The following is a 14,537-nucleotide window of genomic DNA, read 5'->3' as shown; positions in this document are numbered from 1 at the left end:
CAACCAATGAAAAGCATGGATGTATGTGAATGCATAGTTGAAGTATTGTGAATTTTTATGCAGGACATGGGGTTGAATCAATTTAGATTTTCAACATGGTCCATGACATCTTTGTCAAGGTGAAATTGGAAGTTACGAACACGAGAGTCTGAAAAATCATCTTTTCTTACTTGCGCATTCGGGGACGTAGTGCCCCATGTGTGCAGTTAAGAAGGTGATATGGACCTTCCGGCTTCCCGTGACAAAAAACGAGACCAACATACAACGCATACGTGACGACATGATGCAGACGCGCAAAAAAGCAACACGGGGATGTACACAGTATGGCAATATCCACAAATAATCATACAACAAAGGCGTACATGACATTTAGGTTATATGCATGGTAGTGTTTAAAAGGCATGCAGCGTGTTCGCTTTGTGCCCCTATTTTAGGGACCTAAACGGGAGGAACTAAAAGGCTTTTAGTGATAATTCCCAAGGTGGTGATATCTCTCTTGATGGTTTCTAGAGGTATCACCCCCTTTGAAAAACATATTGCGACAGTAGGGACTACCAGCAACAATATGTTATCAAAGAAAAAAACTCTAGATGAGGGTTCACTGTTATCAAGCAAGTTAGAGACCCAACATGACCACAGATTCACCTCCACTCCTTATGTTCCCATGGACCCGGGTATAGGGCCCTTTTTCAACTCACCGTCTGCACAAATAGTGTTGGTGTTTATGTGCATCAAATGAATAAATATCTATCTCATGCATACATTACAAAAACACACTAAAAGCATCAAAGAGTTATATACAAGAACGTAAGAGAAATAAAAGGAAACCAACAAAAAGAGGAAGTCATGATATTGCACGAGATTAGAAGGCCTAACTCTCTAAAAACAGTCCCCAGTGGAGTCGCCAACTGTCGCAACCTACCCTTCGGTGGGAGGGCGAAGTGAGTCTCATGGGTGCGTCTTCCAAGGGAGGAAAATGCGCGAAGTCGACACCAACGTTTATTCGAGGAAAACGTCGAAAAAATCGGAAAGGTGCGGTCTACGAACTTTGAGTGTGAAAGGTTCGGGAGTTGTATTTACGCATGGGGAAGGTATTAGCACTCCACGCGTCCGCCACAAAGGACGGCAGCCTTTAATCAAGTGTGCAAATATCATGTCTTCGATTTGTTTTATTTGCCCTTTTTACGTTTCTATGTTTTTTATGGGTCTTTTGTATTTTTTATCTTTTTGTGGTCGTATCCTCAATTGCGGTGAGGAAATCAGACCTACGTAGTTCTTTTAGAACTAAACATTGGTAAAGTTGTTTTGATCTTTTTCCGCAAGATTGATTTTAACCGAACAAAAGTCGTTTAAGGCGTTGGACCATTAAACGATCTTTTGATTTTTGGAAAAGAGAGAAACGTTAAGGCGTTGGACCATTAATGATCTCTTTGTTTTTGAAAGGAGAGAAACGTTAAGGAAGACCATTAACGATCTCTTGGGGTGGTCGACAAAAGCGGGGCTTTTGCTCCTACGCATCCTCAATTGCGATGAGAAAATCAGACATACGTAGTTCTTGCAAAACTGGTAAAGTTATGTATTGATTTTACACTTTTGAATGGTCCATGTTAACCGATAAAAGCAAAGAGGACCGTTTAAAGTCTTGGACCTTAAAACAGTTTTGAGTGATTTTTGCGGACAAAGCTTGATTTGTGAGTTGATTTTAGCTTTAGTTTCACTTTGGTTATTTAGTCAATTCATTCAAGGAAACTTCCAAAGAAAAACGTCCGATTAATTTTTTTATTATTTTATTCCAAGATATTTTGATTATTTTATTATTATTTTTCAAGATATTTTGATTATTTTATTATTATTTTGCCTTTTTTTGGTTTAACCGTGGTTACAATGTGAACGATCGGTTAGATTTTGTTTTAACAGTGATTAAACGAGATTACAACACAAATGATCGGTTGAAATTAATTTTATCATTTATTGGGTGAGAAAATGGCTTAAATAAACTATTAAAGCACGTTAAAAATGGAAGAAAAGAAAACTGAAAGTAAGCGAAATTAAAGTGAAAGTACACAAAACAAGTAGGGACTACTAAGGGTGCATCGAATGAATTGAAAGATTCGATTTCGGGAACTTACCGATTGAAGACTGAAGAACGACAAAGAACAAACGAAGAACGATGAATAATTTCCACATAATCGCTTACGGAAGCGTTAGCAAGCACTTCGACTCGATTTTTTTTCACGAAAACGTGTTTTTTGCCCAAAATAGCCGAAATGCATAGCCAAGGGGTTTGGAATATTTTGAAACAGCTCCCCCCTCCCCTATTTATAGGAAAAAAGGGAGGTGCTTGCCACCCAAAGACTTAAGTGAAATATGCTTACCCAAGGTTTTTAGAAATTTTACGGAAGCCACGTAAGCCCTAGAAACCATTTTTCAACAACGTGGAGGAGCTTGCCGCCCAGTTGTTTCCTCCTTGAGCAACCCAACTTCCTGGAAGGGCCTAGATTCGAATTTCTATTTACACCCCTATCTTGATAAGTTCACTCCCCCATTTTTGTGTTTTTTGCTGTTTTCTTTCCGAAATCTCACGAAACTTTACAGATTTTGTAATGACATCCATTTTCTTTTCGGAATGTTGCGAAACTTTATGGATTACGCAACAATGCTCTTTTTGACTTCTGGAATGTTGCGAAACTTTTACGGATTACGCAACAATGTTTCTTTTTTACTTCCGGAATGTCGCGGAACTTTACAGATTACCTAACGATGGGTGTTAAGTACCTCGAGGCGGTCAAGCGAAGATTGCATGCCACCAAACAATGGTCCCCGGATGAAATTAGGGTATGACATGTACTATTGAAGCGAAGTTATAGAAAACATGGACAAAAAGTGAGAAGATTCAAATTATTTATCTTCATGATGGATTTTATCAAGTTGTTTTCAATAGTCAAGAGGATTACAAATTTTCTCTTTATGAAGGACCACATAGGGTTGTTGATCATTATCTTATCCTTCAATGTTGGAGACCATTTTTTGTAATGAATGTTAAGAAAGCCAAGAATGTTGTTGTGTGGGTTTGTATTCAACACTTGCTTATCGAGCTCTATAGGTATGGCAGATTGACACTGCCAAATTTATTGAAAGCAGGTATGGGCCATATTTTTTGGTACAAGATGGCACAATTTATCCACCCTTGATTCCGTGAATACCTGCTCGTGAATACTGGCCGTATGGCAGTATTGGAAGTACTTGTCAATGCGAGTATTCCATGCCCTCGGTGCTTGCTTTAGACCATACAACGCCTTGTTCAATTTCAAGACTTTTCCTTCTTGACCTTCGATGACAAAACCCATTGATTGTTTAACATAGACATCTTCTTCAAGATAGCCATTTAGAAATGCCGATTTTACATCAAGCTGAAAAATTCTCCACTTCATTTGAGCTGCCTAGGAAATAAGAAGACGAATGGTTTCCATGCGGGCAACCGGTGCAAACACTTCATCATAATCAACTCCATATTGTTGCTTATAACCTTTAGCTACAAGTCTTGCTTTGTGTCTCTCAACCTCTCCTTTTGCATTCTTCTTGATTTTGAACACCCATTTGACTCCAATTGCTTCATGACCTTTGGGAAGGCTTGATAACTCTCAAGTGTTGTTCTTCTCAATGGCTTTGATTTCTTCTTCCATGGCTTATCTCCACCTTTTGTCTTTCATTGCTTCATCAAAGTTTAAGGGTTCACTGTCAACAAAAAGACAAAACAAATCATTATTTTTCTAATTAATATCTAACATCTTATTATATTAATCTGTCAGGTTCAATATGCCAGCCCAAACCATCACCCCTGAGTTGCAGAAAGATTTGAAGTTATTAAAGGTGCTTTTGAATTTTAACATATCTACCTTCCTTTCTACAATGTTTTCTGAATATGGTCAAATATGATGTTTTGTGAAAGTAGCTTGGATTAAGCTAATAACATAACGTACACATACATTATATTCAAAATGAAAAGAATTAATGAAAGTGAAAACATCAAAGTGGATGATTCTGCTTTCTCAAAGTGATACGGTAATAGAGGAACATTTAGGATTTTAATTTTTATTATTGTTGTGGAATGAAAATATTAGGTCCTTTTTATGTTCTACTTTTGCTTTATAAGAAACCTTCTCATTGTCTGGGACTTGGATTATGTAGGATGTAAATTTAGATTCTTGCTTCTTGCTAATTACTGTATGTTTCAATGATTAGTAGTATTTGCTGCTTCCTTTGTGCTTTTACCCCATTTAAAACCAATTAAAATTATCAGCCCTGATCTGTAAATGTTGAAGTGTTACCTTAGAACTCTTCTGGAAACTTCCTTGATGTGGTGAAATAAGATGCATATTATTGTATAAAATATCAAGTTAAACTCACACAATGGCTATGTACATTTGAGGATGCAATGACAAATGTTGAGTCTTATTAAAAGCATCAGAAAAACAAAGTCATGCAGAGATTTGAATGTATCTCTAAATTTGTGTTGAGCTGTCTAGTTTTGTTTTGTGCACCAGTTCTTATCCTTAGACATTAACAAGCATGTATGTTGATGGTTACAGTTGAGGGCTGCCCTCGATCCAAAGCGGCACTACAAGAAAGGTGATTCCAAATCGAAGACACTTCCCAAATATTTCCAGGCAAGTTTTTGGTTACATTCTAATATGCTATAAATCATACAAGCATATGTTTTAGTGTTATTACTTCTTCCATCAAAATATGAATTTCTATTTGACAGCTTTTTTATCATTTGAAATTTTGAATATGATCAGGTTGGGACAGTTGTAGATTCTCCGTTGGACTTTTTCTCAGGCAGATTAACAAAGAAGAAGAGGAAAGCAAGGCTTGCAGATGAGGTGCTTTCTGATCAAAACCTTGCAGCCTATAGGTAAGACGGCCTTAAACGATATTACTGTCTGGTTAAATATGAAAAGACCTCTCTAAATTAGAGAGTTGTTTATGCATGCTCCGATGCTCTCTAGGTTACTTACTCATTGTTCATTAACCAATTTTTCTAGAAAGCGGAAGGTTCGAGAAATTGAAGAACAAAATCGACCAGCTGGGAATGAAAAGTGGAAGATTAAGGGTAGTAATTCCCGTAGGCACAAATTATAATGCTTTTTGCAGTCTAGAATTATTACAGGTTATTTGAAATACCTTAGCTGTAAAACCTATTGATGATGCTATGTGTTCTTCTATCGTGTTTCATATTGTCATCTTTGTTTACGTTATAAAGATTTAGGGGAAATTGCACTCACCTTTCCACACGTCTTTTCAAACCCTTGTAGTTTTTAAACACTCACCTCCCTTATTTGTTTAATTTAATCTAAAGATAAAAGAATACCAATGTCTTTAGTTCTGTTTGGGAATTTTGTGTTTCAGCTTAAAACAGGATTTTTTATAATGAAGTTAAAGAATACCTTTCATTTTGTTTTAAAAAAAGTATTGGGGTTATTATATTTTTAGACCCTAAACTAATAATCCAGTTTTTAATTCCCAATTTTTTTACTGATTAACATCACTTAATTTTTTTTTCTAACCTTATTTTTAGTTTTTTAACTATTTTTTTCATCATTATTTTTATTCCCTTAAAAGGGGGATTAAAATCAGTTTATAAAATTTAGGGGCTCAAAACAAAAACAAAAATTCTGTATTGATGTGTACAATTTTTTTATTCCTAAGAATTTAACATAATATTAGGGAGTTTACTTATTTACACATTTTATTCAATCATCTGACTTACATCCCTTGGTTTGGATAATTTGAAATTAGATGTTAAATAATTTTTAAAATTGATATTTTTATTTTGAACAAAACTTATGACAGGTTGAAATGTAATGTTTATTATTATGTATGGATTATTATCCTTTTATAGTTGCTCTTTTGTCAGAACGTATAATCCAGTACTTTTTATGTTAATTTCAATTTTTTTACCTAATTTTATTTTTTCTGCTCGTCATTTTATTATTTGCTTTGTATAATAATAAATAATAGTTGTTAGCTTCATCGTTTTAATGATTGATTAAGTTTTTAAAATGTTACGCTAAAGTCTTTAGAATGTTTTTAGCACCACATTATTTTTTAAAAGTTAATTTTTAACTGCAATAGTACATTTATTAAATTAGAAATATTTAGGTCAATTTTATAAGGAACTTATATCTTATTTGTGTGTGGCTTGCTAGGATCAAAATTATTGAATTATGATTAAAATTTAATTGGGACTAAAATTGTTGGATTAAGGTTCAAGTGTTGAAATTTAAATTAATTAGTTGAATTAGAATTAAAGATGTTGAATCAGGACTAAAATTGGAATGAGAATTGTGTTTCTAAGAAATTGAATTTGAAGTGATTAAGTGTTTAAAAAAATTAAAAGTAAGTAATCTATCTCAAACAACAATTTGAGATAATGATAATTGACTATTTTGTAAGATAATTGATTATTGTCCAAAATAATCAATTATCCTTGGGGTGAAATATGTAAATAAATGAGTACCTATTTAAATAGCTGATTATTAATTAAGGATGTGAATTTGATTTAATTTGGATGATTTAATAGATAATAATCTTTTTCATAAATAAAATTAATTAATCTTTTTTTTGAAAGGCAATCTTTTCTAATATTGACATTTCTTAAATCTATTTCCTACCTCTTAATTAATCTTAAGTATAGGCTCTGATTTAAACTAACCATAATAAAAGGTAATCTTTCATAAGCAAGCTAAGTGTTCTAGTGTTTCAACTTTGCAATCTCACTATTCTAGAGTGATGCAAAGCTTCTGCTTTTCTTTATTGTTATCAAGCCTCCTTTGCTTTGCTTTGCCCGTGAGAGAGATTTCTTATTGGGGTTTGTAGGGTGTGTAATTTGTAGAGGGTGAATAGTAGTGAGTATTGACTTGGGTTGAGTTGTTAAATTAAAATTTCTTGAGCGCAACAAAAGCTTACCACTTCCTTGGAGCAAGACGTAGATCACATTTGGTAACGACTAAATCTGTTTATATTACAAAATTTCTGGTACACTCTATTCCAATACCCTACTCTCTCCCTATTGCATTTGTTGATTGCCTGCTTACTTTGATGATTTTTAATTGAATTAATTTGGGATTTTCTCTCTCTAGAATTATAATCTTCCCTATTTACGTATGACCATTATTTTGTTAAAACGATGGAAATAATTCTATTTACATCCTTATTAAGACTAGATAAGTTCTCAGTAACTATTAGGTGTGTAAGTAAAGGGAAGAGAGAGGAAGCCTTGGTTCGAGGGATCAAGATTCTACATATGCTTTATTCATAGGTTCCAGTATCTTATATACACACGTTCCTAGCTTAACGAACTCTAACGGTCTTAACCGTTCTAACTAATCTAGAACTAACTATTTTATGCACGTGCCTTATTGACTTATTTACACATGCAGTGTACAACAACTATGTTACGTAATCGTTCAAGTATGTAGGCTTATGGGCTATCCTAGCGGGTCTTGCTGGTTCAGGTTCGTCCTTATTCATCTGTGGGCTGGGCTCGTGTGAGTTGCTGCTGCTATCCTCTCCTCGAGGGTCTCTGCTGCTATCAATAACTCTTCACGATATTCAGCACTGATGAATATGTTCCTAGAATTAAACAAATGACTCTGGGTAGAAGTTGTGTTTTCCCCCACAATTTTCATAAAACATAAAGTTGGCATGATCAGTGATCCAAAAAATTTGCATTTCTCAACTTAGATTGCAATATAATTGGAATTTCTTACAAGAAATTGCAACAATAACAATAAAAGAAAGCACCGTGTCAGTGGACTATAGACGAAATAAATTCATGCATGTAAAGTTGATGCCAACAAAGTATAATAAAGATAGGTGGCAATTATTTAAAGCAAAATATATACATCAACTGAGTTATATTTTGATATCTTAGAGATGCAATAAACTCAATGCTTAACATGTTCTTCCAGACTAGTGTCTTGTATTCAGAAAACACATCTTAACAATGCTTTATATATCAACCGAAGTATTTTGACTCTTGGTCTAAGACAAGTGCATCACCTTAAGTTACAACCATGAATTAGGTCTTTCCATTAAAAAAATCACGACAAAATCACGACTTCCTATTTCCCTTCACGAAAATAAACAGATTGTAATTTAGACATCAAAGATGTTGGGAAGGAAATATGTGTTCCTATGTGCATGTGAGAGTAATTGTAAGGGTACTCAGGTGTTTGCTTACCAAAAGTACACGGAAGAGAAACCCAATTAAAGTCATCACAAACCCTGAAATTATAATAAAATTGATATGAGTAGTTTAGGTTCATACAAGTTCCCATTTTTTATATTAAATATAGAATTTTTTAAATGGAATAAAAATAAAGATATAACAAGTAATCAGCACTTGAAAAAGGCAACTCTTTAAGATGTGTATATGGACAAAAAGATAAATTACTTTCTTCACCCTCCTTGAATAATTGAAAAGTCACATAAAAACTAACATTACAAAGACAAAGTTTAAGACTCACCAAAAAAAAATCAGAAAAACAACACAAAATGTAGATACAACAAGTGTTGTTTTAAGAAGAATGAAACATCCATAATTATTTGAGATTCTATCCGGTAGCAACTCTTCGAGACTTCTCGCCAATGGGTTCATCAACAAAGCATATTTAGTAAATGGGTTAATGACCTGAAAGTAGAGCAAGGAACACAATTAAAAAAAATGTTCACTTCAACGTAACTAATGAAATTGTGATAAAAAAACAAAAACAAAATTTCATACTTACCGTTGTCCACAATGTAACCTTGGAAGCTAATGCACCTCGTGGCATATTTAATGTTATTTGAGACAAAGTCCCATCACCAAACATGGGAAATCCCATGATTGCACCACCTCCATACATTGTAGCAGACAATACAAAACTGTATGTGAATAAATGAGTTACGAAATCAGAGATTCAGAAATAAGAAATTAGATATGTCTTGCAAGTTAAGAAAAATAAAGAAGAAGGTACAATACCATATTATGAGTGCTTTAATAAATTGTCTTTTGTCAGCCATAGATTGGTATATATTTGGAAAAACTGCATGACCTGCAAAGCAAAACCCATGGATACCAATAGCTAATGGGATGCCACTCCATTTGACCAATTGACCAGTGTGATGGAATCCAACACGATTTATTGTCCCAACAGTGTTGCAAAAACTCCTCCAGCTGCATATCATAACAAAAATTTCATTAAGGACATGCTATGTTGTAAAACTAAAAACAAAAGGAATCTCTTTTACACTTTGAAGTACCTGACAGAATAGAGATTATACGAAGATCCTTCAGCCAAACAGTGAGGATAATAATAAGTGCAGCCAAAATTCCAAACAAGTGCACAAAGTCTAACTTGAAACTACCCAAATCTAACGAGGTGCCAGGAAATAGCACAGTGAGGTTATCTCCTTCCAAGGTGATTAATTCCACACAACATGACTACACTCATAAAAAGATTTCTTATAATTATAGTGCAGACTAACAAAATTCAAGTGTTATTAAAGGAAATATAAGAAATGATTACAGAACTTACATATAATTCAGTGTATAGTATGATCTGCAATAATTCCATAAGTATACATGGATTAGTATAACCACTAAATTTTGCTTCAATGAGAAACATTATATCTCAACATTCTTTCTCACTACTATGACATGAGTTTGGATGATAAAACAAATAAAGATAAACTGTGAATCATCTTTAGAAGCATTTTGATAGGGCCATAAGTTAAAAATGAAGAGATCAAAGAAAAAAAGGACTAAAATCATGGTACAGAAATCAAAACAATCATCTAGCAAGAGTAAAATAAATTGACTTTGATGAGGTCCAAAGTAAATCCAATTCTAGATCTAGAAGGTAGAAATTTAAGCTTGGCAATTAATAGCCAGCAGATTGAAGTAAATCCTAATAAACACTTTTCTAAAAAGCATTGCACAACAATTTTCAATTAATTTAAATAAAGATATAGATATACTCACTGAAACAATAATACGATCATATTTTCCGAATGCAACTTCTCCTATAGTTGGGTAGCTAGTGATTCCTTCCCTGCTTTCAAAGCAGTATCTATCTCATAAGGGTGGCTGTATAACAGCAAATGATTGCATAAAGAATCATCAACACCATGCTCATCCACCCAGCTTCTTTCAATGCATAAGGTGTAGACAGAATGCCAACTCCAGTCATCACATTAGTTGCTGCAAAATTAAAACATTATCATCTCATAAATTAACCTTGGGTAGTAATAGAAATTGAGGAAGTGTGGTTAGGCATTTTTAGATAGAATATTACTTTCATAACAAGGGTAAAAAAAATCATAATCTTCTTAAAAGTCCTTTCAATATGCTTTTGATTATAAGTTATTTTCAACACCAATATACATCGAATTTGTAATGTTTATGGAGAATGAATTCATATCATATAAAGTGTTCAAGGATACAACAATAAATAACATACCATTGAAAACTGTTTGAAGGAAACTGCATTGACCAGTGGGCAATTCACCATGTAAATGTTCTTGCACTGAACCTTGCTCGCCCGATGTTGATTGGGTAATCCTCGACTCCATGTTGATTGGGTAATCCTCGACTACATGGATTAATATAACCACTAAATTTTGCTTCAATGAGAAACATTATATCTCAACATTCTTTCTCACTACTATGACATGAGTTTGGATAATAAAACAAATAAAGATAAACTGCAAATCATCTTTTGAAGTATTCTGAGATGGCCATAAGTTAAAAATGAAGAGATCAAAGAAAAAAGGACTAAAATCAGATAAAATCATGGTACAGAAATCAAATATGACAATGTTCACACCAAACTTTTCTCAAGTATAGCAATCTAATATACTTTGAAAGTAATAGATGATCATAGTTGTTCTGTTATCTGTTTTTGTAATGTGTTTCCATTTTATAAACAAAAAAATATAATTAAATAAACTTATATTCTCTGAATAATTTTTAATGATATTATTTTAAAACAAAAAAATATATTTTTTCTTTATTATTTTTAATTTTTATCAAATTTTGTTTAGTGATCAATACTTTAATTAAAAATAAACAAGGCAATAATTAAAGACGGAAAAAATAAAAGGAATTTCAAATAAATTAGTTAGAATATAAATAAAATTAAATTAAAAGCTAATTGAAGTAACTTCTAAAAATAAACTAAATGTTATTAAAATAATTTTAAATACTAAAGAAATTTATTTTAATCAAACTAACATATAAAAAAATCAAATCTTATTATAAACTACTAAAATGACTTCTCGAACATATAAATATTTGAAAACTAATAAGTACTTGTTGGTACCACCCGCGCCTTGCTTTATGTTTAATTGGGTTGAGAGGTGATGGTGGGGTGGAAAGGTATTTATAGAGAGGTTTTCATTATTGGGAGATAGGTGATTAGTGTTGTCATTTTTTTAGTAGGAAGTAGCAGAGTGTGGGGTCTACTTTTCTCCGTTTCTCTTTTTTTTTTTTTTTTTAGGTTTTCCCGTAGAGGATAGAATTATCATCGCGCACTCATGGGTGAACTGGCCGAATTTCCTCTTCTGTTCGAATTTATATGATGAAAAAGTTGCAAAAGGACATGTAACTGTGTGACCTCGAATTAGGCTTTAGATATTTACTTTCGTTTAAGCGCATATCGGATTTCCGACTTGGGAACCTTGTGATTTGCCCTTCTGTTCGATTATATGATGGAAAAGTTGTAAAAGGACATGTAACTGTGTGACCTCATTCTAATTATAAATAACGTACATGCATGATTCACGATATTGGGTTATTGTAGCTAGTCTGATAAAGTTTATACATGATCTTTAGATAAACATAAAGCAAAATGCCTCGAATTAGGCTTTAGATATTTTACTTTCGTTTAAGCGCATATCGGATTTCCGACTTGGGAACCTTGTGATTTGCCCCTTGGCAATTAAGAATTTAACGTGGAATAATGATATATATATATATGTTATACAATTAATGTTAAATGTTAAGCTTTTGTATTTTTATCACTTAACAACTTTTTCTAATAAATTAATCTTTTGAACTATTTTAATATTTAATTTCACATAATTTAAACATTTCTTGGTATTTTATCTAATAATGAATAACTATAACGTTGATGTAAAAAGTATCACAAACTTTACAAATAATTAATCTTTATTGAAAAATTTAGTATTATTTTCTTTTTTAATTACGTTATTTTCATCTATAAATCTCAAATTTAAAACCTTATTTAAAAAGACTGAATCCAATACTACTCGAATTAACAACTTTTTAGTAGTGGATACATAATTTGAGCTTGAGTTGTTTGTTTATAAAAAACATGGATATAAGATTGGGTATTTTACTATCCAACCTATCTCATGCTCGTATTTAATATTTTAATGTTTAAATAAAAATTAATACTACAATTTTCAAATTTTATTTAAATATTAAATTTTTATGTTAAAAATTAAAAATTCTAATTTCTTAATGTTGCAATACTATTGCAAAGTTTATTTTTTATAAGTTTGTTAGTTGAGAAACATTGCTAGTCATTAGTAGAAATACTTTTGTTCAAAGTGGAAAAAATAAAATGAGTGGCACTAGTTGAGACTGACTAGTTATGCTAGAGAAAAAAGCAGAAGAACTTGTATTCAATTTTTTGGGAAAAACTGCTAGAGATAATGATAGGTACCAATTTCTTGGGGAAAACCTGCTAGAGATAATGATACGTATTACTATTTCATGGGAGTGACTGTATTCTGGAATTAGATGTTTACAAAGAATGAACCTACTAACTATTATTTGTTATGTAAGGACCAGGTGCATGTAATGATATAAATGGTAAGAAACCAGAAATCTTTTGACAAGAATATGTGCTGCAGGCCAAACCTCGGGCAGTTCCTGGCCCAAACCCTCTTCCGGGATTGGATGTTTAATAAAAAGAGTGAACTCTTCTTTTGTCCCATCAAACTACTAACTATTATTTGTTACATAAGGACCACATGTACGAATATAAATGGTAAGAAATCAGAAATCTTTTGACAAGAATATGTGCTGCAGGCCAAACCTCAGGCAGTTCCTGTCCCAAAACCTCTTCTGGAATTGGATGTTTAATAAAAAGAGTGAACTCTTTTTTTTCCCATCGAAACTACTATTATTTGTTACATAAGGACCACATGTACTGATATAAATGGTAAGAAACCAGAAATCTTTTGACAAGAATAGATGGCCATCGTGCAATGATTAACAGATTAAGAATCCTATGTATATGAGGAAACCAGAACTCTTTACTTTGCATACCATGTTCCTTTTATGAAGTATACTGTGATGAATGCAGCATCTTTTAATTTTAGTAGCTAGCTCCATCAGCATTAAAGAGATTGCGTCTCATACTTACAATAACCTCTGCCCCTTTATCACATCTTGACAAAGTAAAGAGGTACACCTCAATTTCCACTCCTGCAATTTTATATATTAACGAAAGCTACTGGAAGCTGCTCGATCATCTCTTTTTCTCAATAATTTTAACTTTCTAAACATCTCCGGCCATGGCTGTTTCCACCTTTCAGGCGGCGCCACCGAAACCCTCATTGGGTTGCAGTCTTCTTAGCCGTCGTATGAAACGCATTCCCTTGTCCTTGTCAAATACCATCTCTTCTTACAAACCCGTCCTACGCATTCGCGCCATCGACGTGGCCCAGCCCTTCGACTACGAGTCCAGAATGGCCCAACAGTTCCACGACGCCCAGAAGCTGTAGATCGCCATCGTGGGCTTCGGCAACCTCGGGCAGTTCCTGGCCCAAACCCTCGTCCGCCAGGGCCACACCGTCCTGGCCCACTCCCGCTCCGACCACTCCCTCACGGCCCAACAACTCGGCGTCACCTTCTTCCCCAACCCCCACGACCTCTGCGAGGAACACCCCGAAGTGATTCTCTTATGCTCCTCCATCATCTGCACCCAGCGTGTGCTCCTCACTCTCCCCCTCCAGCGCTTAAAACGCAGCACACCCTTCGTCGACCTGCTTCCCGTCAAAGAGTTCCCCAAAAACCTCCTTCTCCACGCGCTCCCCTCCGATTTCGACGTTCTCTGCACCCACCCCATGTTCGGCCCACAGAGCGTCCCCTGCTCTTGGACCGGCCTCCCCTTCGTCTACGAGAAGGTCCGAATCAGCTCCGACGAGCACCGAATCGCACGCTGCGACAATTTCCTCCTCGGCATTTTCTCGAGGGAGGGGTGCAGGTTGGTGAAGATGAGCTGCGCCGACCACGATAAGTTCGCGGCCACGATAAGTTCCGGTGATGTTGTTAAACTCTACAACAATGACTCGTAACCTTTTGTGTTAATTGGAGTTGACTCCACCAAAAGCATCTCCAAAACCCTACCAACGGTGTGAGTTATGAACTGCGACCTGGCCACGAACTTATCATGGTCGGCGCAGCTCATCTTCACCAACCTGCACCCCTCCCTCGAGAAAATGCCGAGGAAATTGTCGCA

General features: G+C 34.3%; 1 protein-coding gene and 2 pseudogenes across 1 annotated transcript; 2 read left to right on the top strand and 1 right to left on the bottom strand.

Moving 5' to 3' along the window:
• The first annotated feature begins 3,660 nt into the window (after positions 1-3,660).
• Positions 3,661-5,294, top strand: LOC100805828 (rRNA-processing protein fcf2). Its single transcript, XM_014766742.2, has 5 exons — positions 3,661-3,737; positions 3,810-3,870; positions 4,590-4,667; positions 4,800-4,915; positions 5,046-5,294. The coding sequence occupies exons 1-5, from the start codon at positions 3,661-3,663 to the stop codon at positions 5,140-5,142; spliced, it is 429 nt and encodes a 142-aa protein (XP_014622228.1). The 3' UTR covers positions 5,143-5,294.
• Positions 5,295-8,527: 3,233 nt separating this feature from the next.
• On the bottom strand, positions 8,528-10,617 carry LOC100805290 (amino acid transporter AVT1A-like; annotated as a pseudogene).
• A 2,365-nt stretch (positions 10,618-12,982) lies between these two features.
• Positions 12,983-14,537, top strand: part of LOC100802648 (arogenate dehydrogenase 1, chloroplastic-like) — a 30,257-nt pseudogene continuing 28,702 nt past the window's right edge.

This window comes from Glycine max, chromosome 14 (assembly GCF_000004515.6).
Source record: "Glycine max cultivar Williams 82 chromosome 14, Glycine_max_v4.0, whole genome shotgun sequence".
NCBI classification, from domain to species: domain Eukaryota; kingdom Viridiplantae; phylum Streptophyta; class Magnoliopsida; order Fabales; family Fabaceae; genus Glycine; species Glycine max.
Note: the sequence above shows the minus strand (reverse complement) of the source record. Positions and strands in the feature narration are given on the sequence as shown.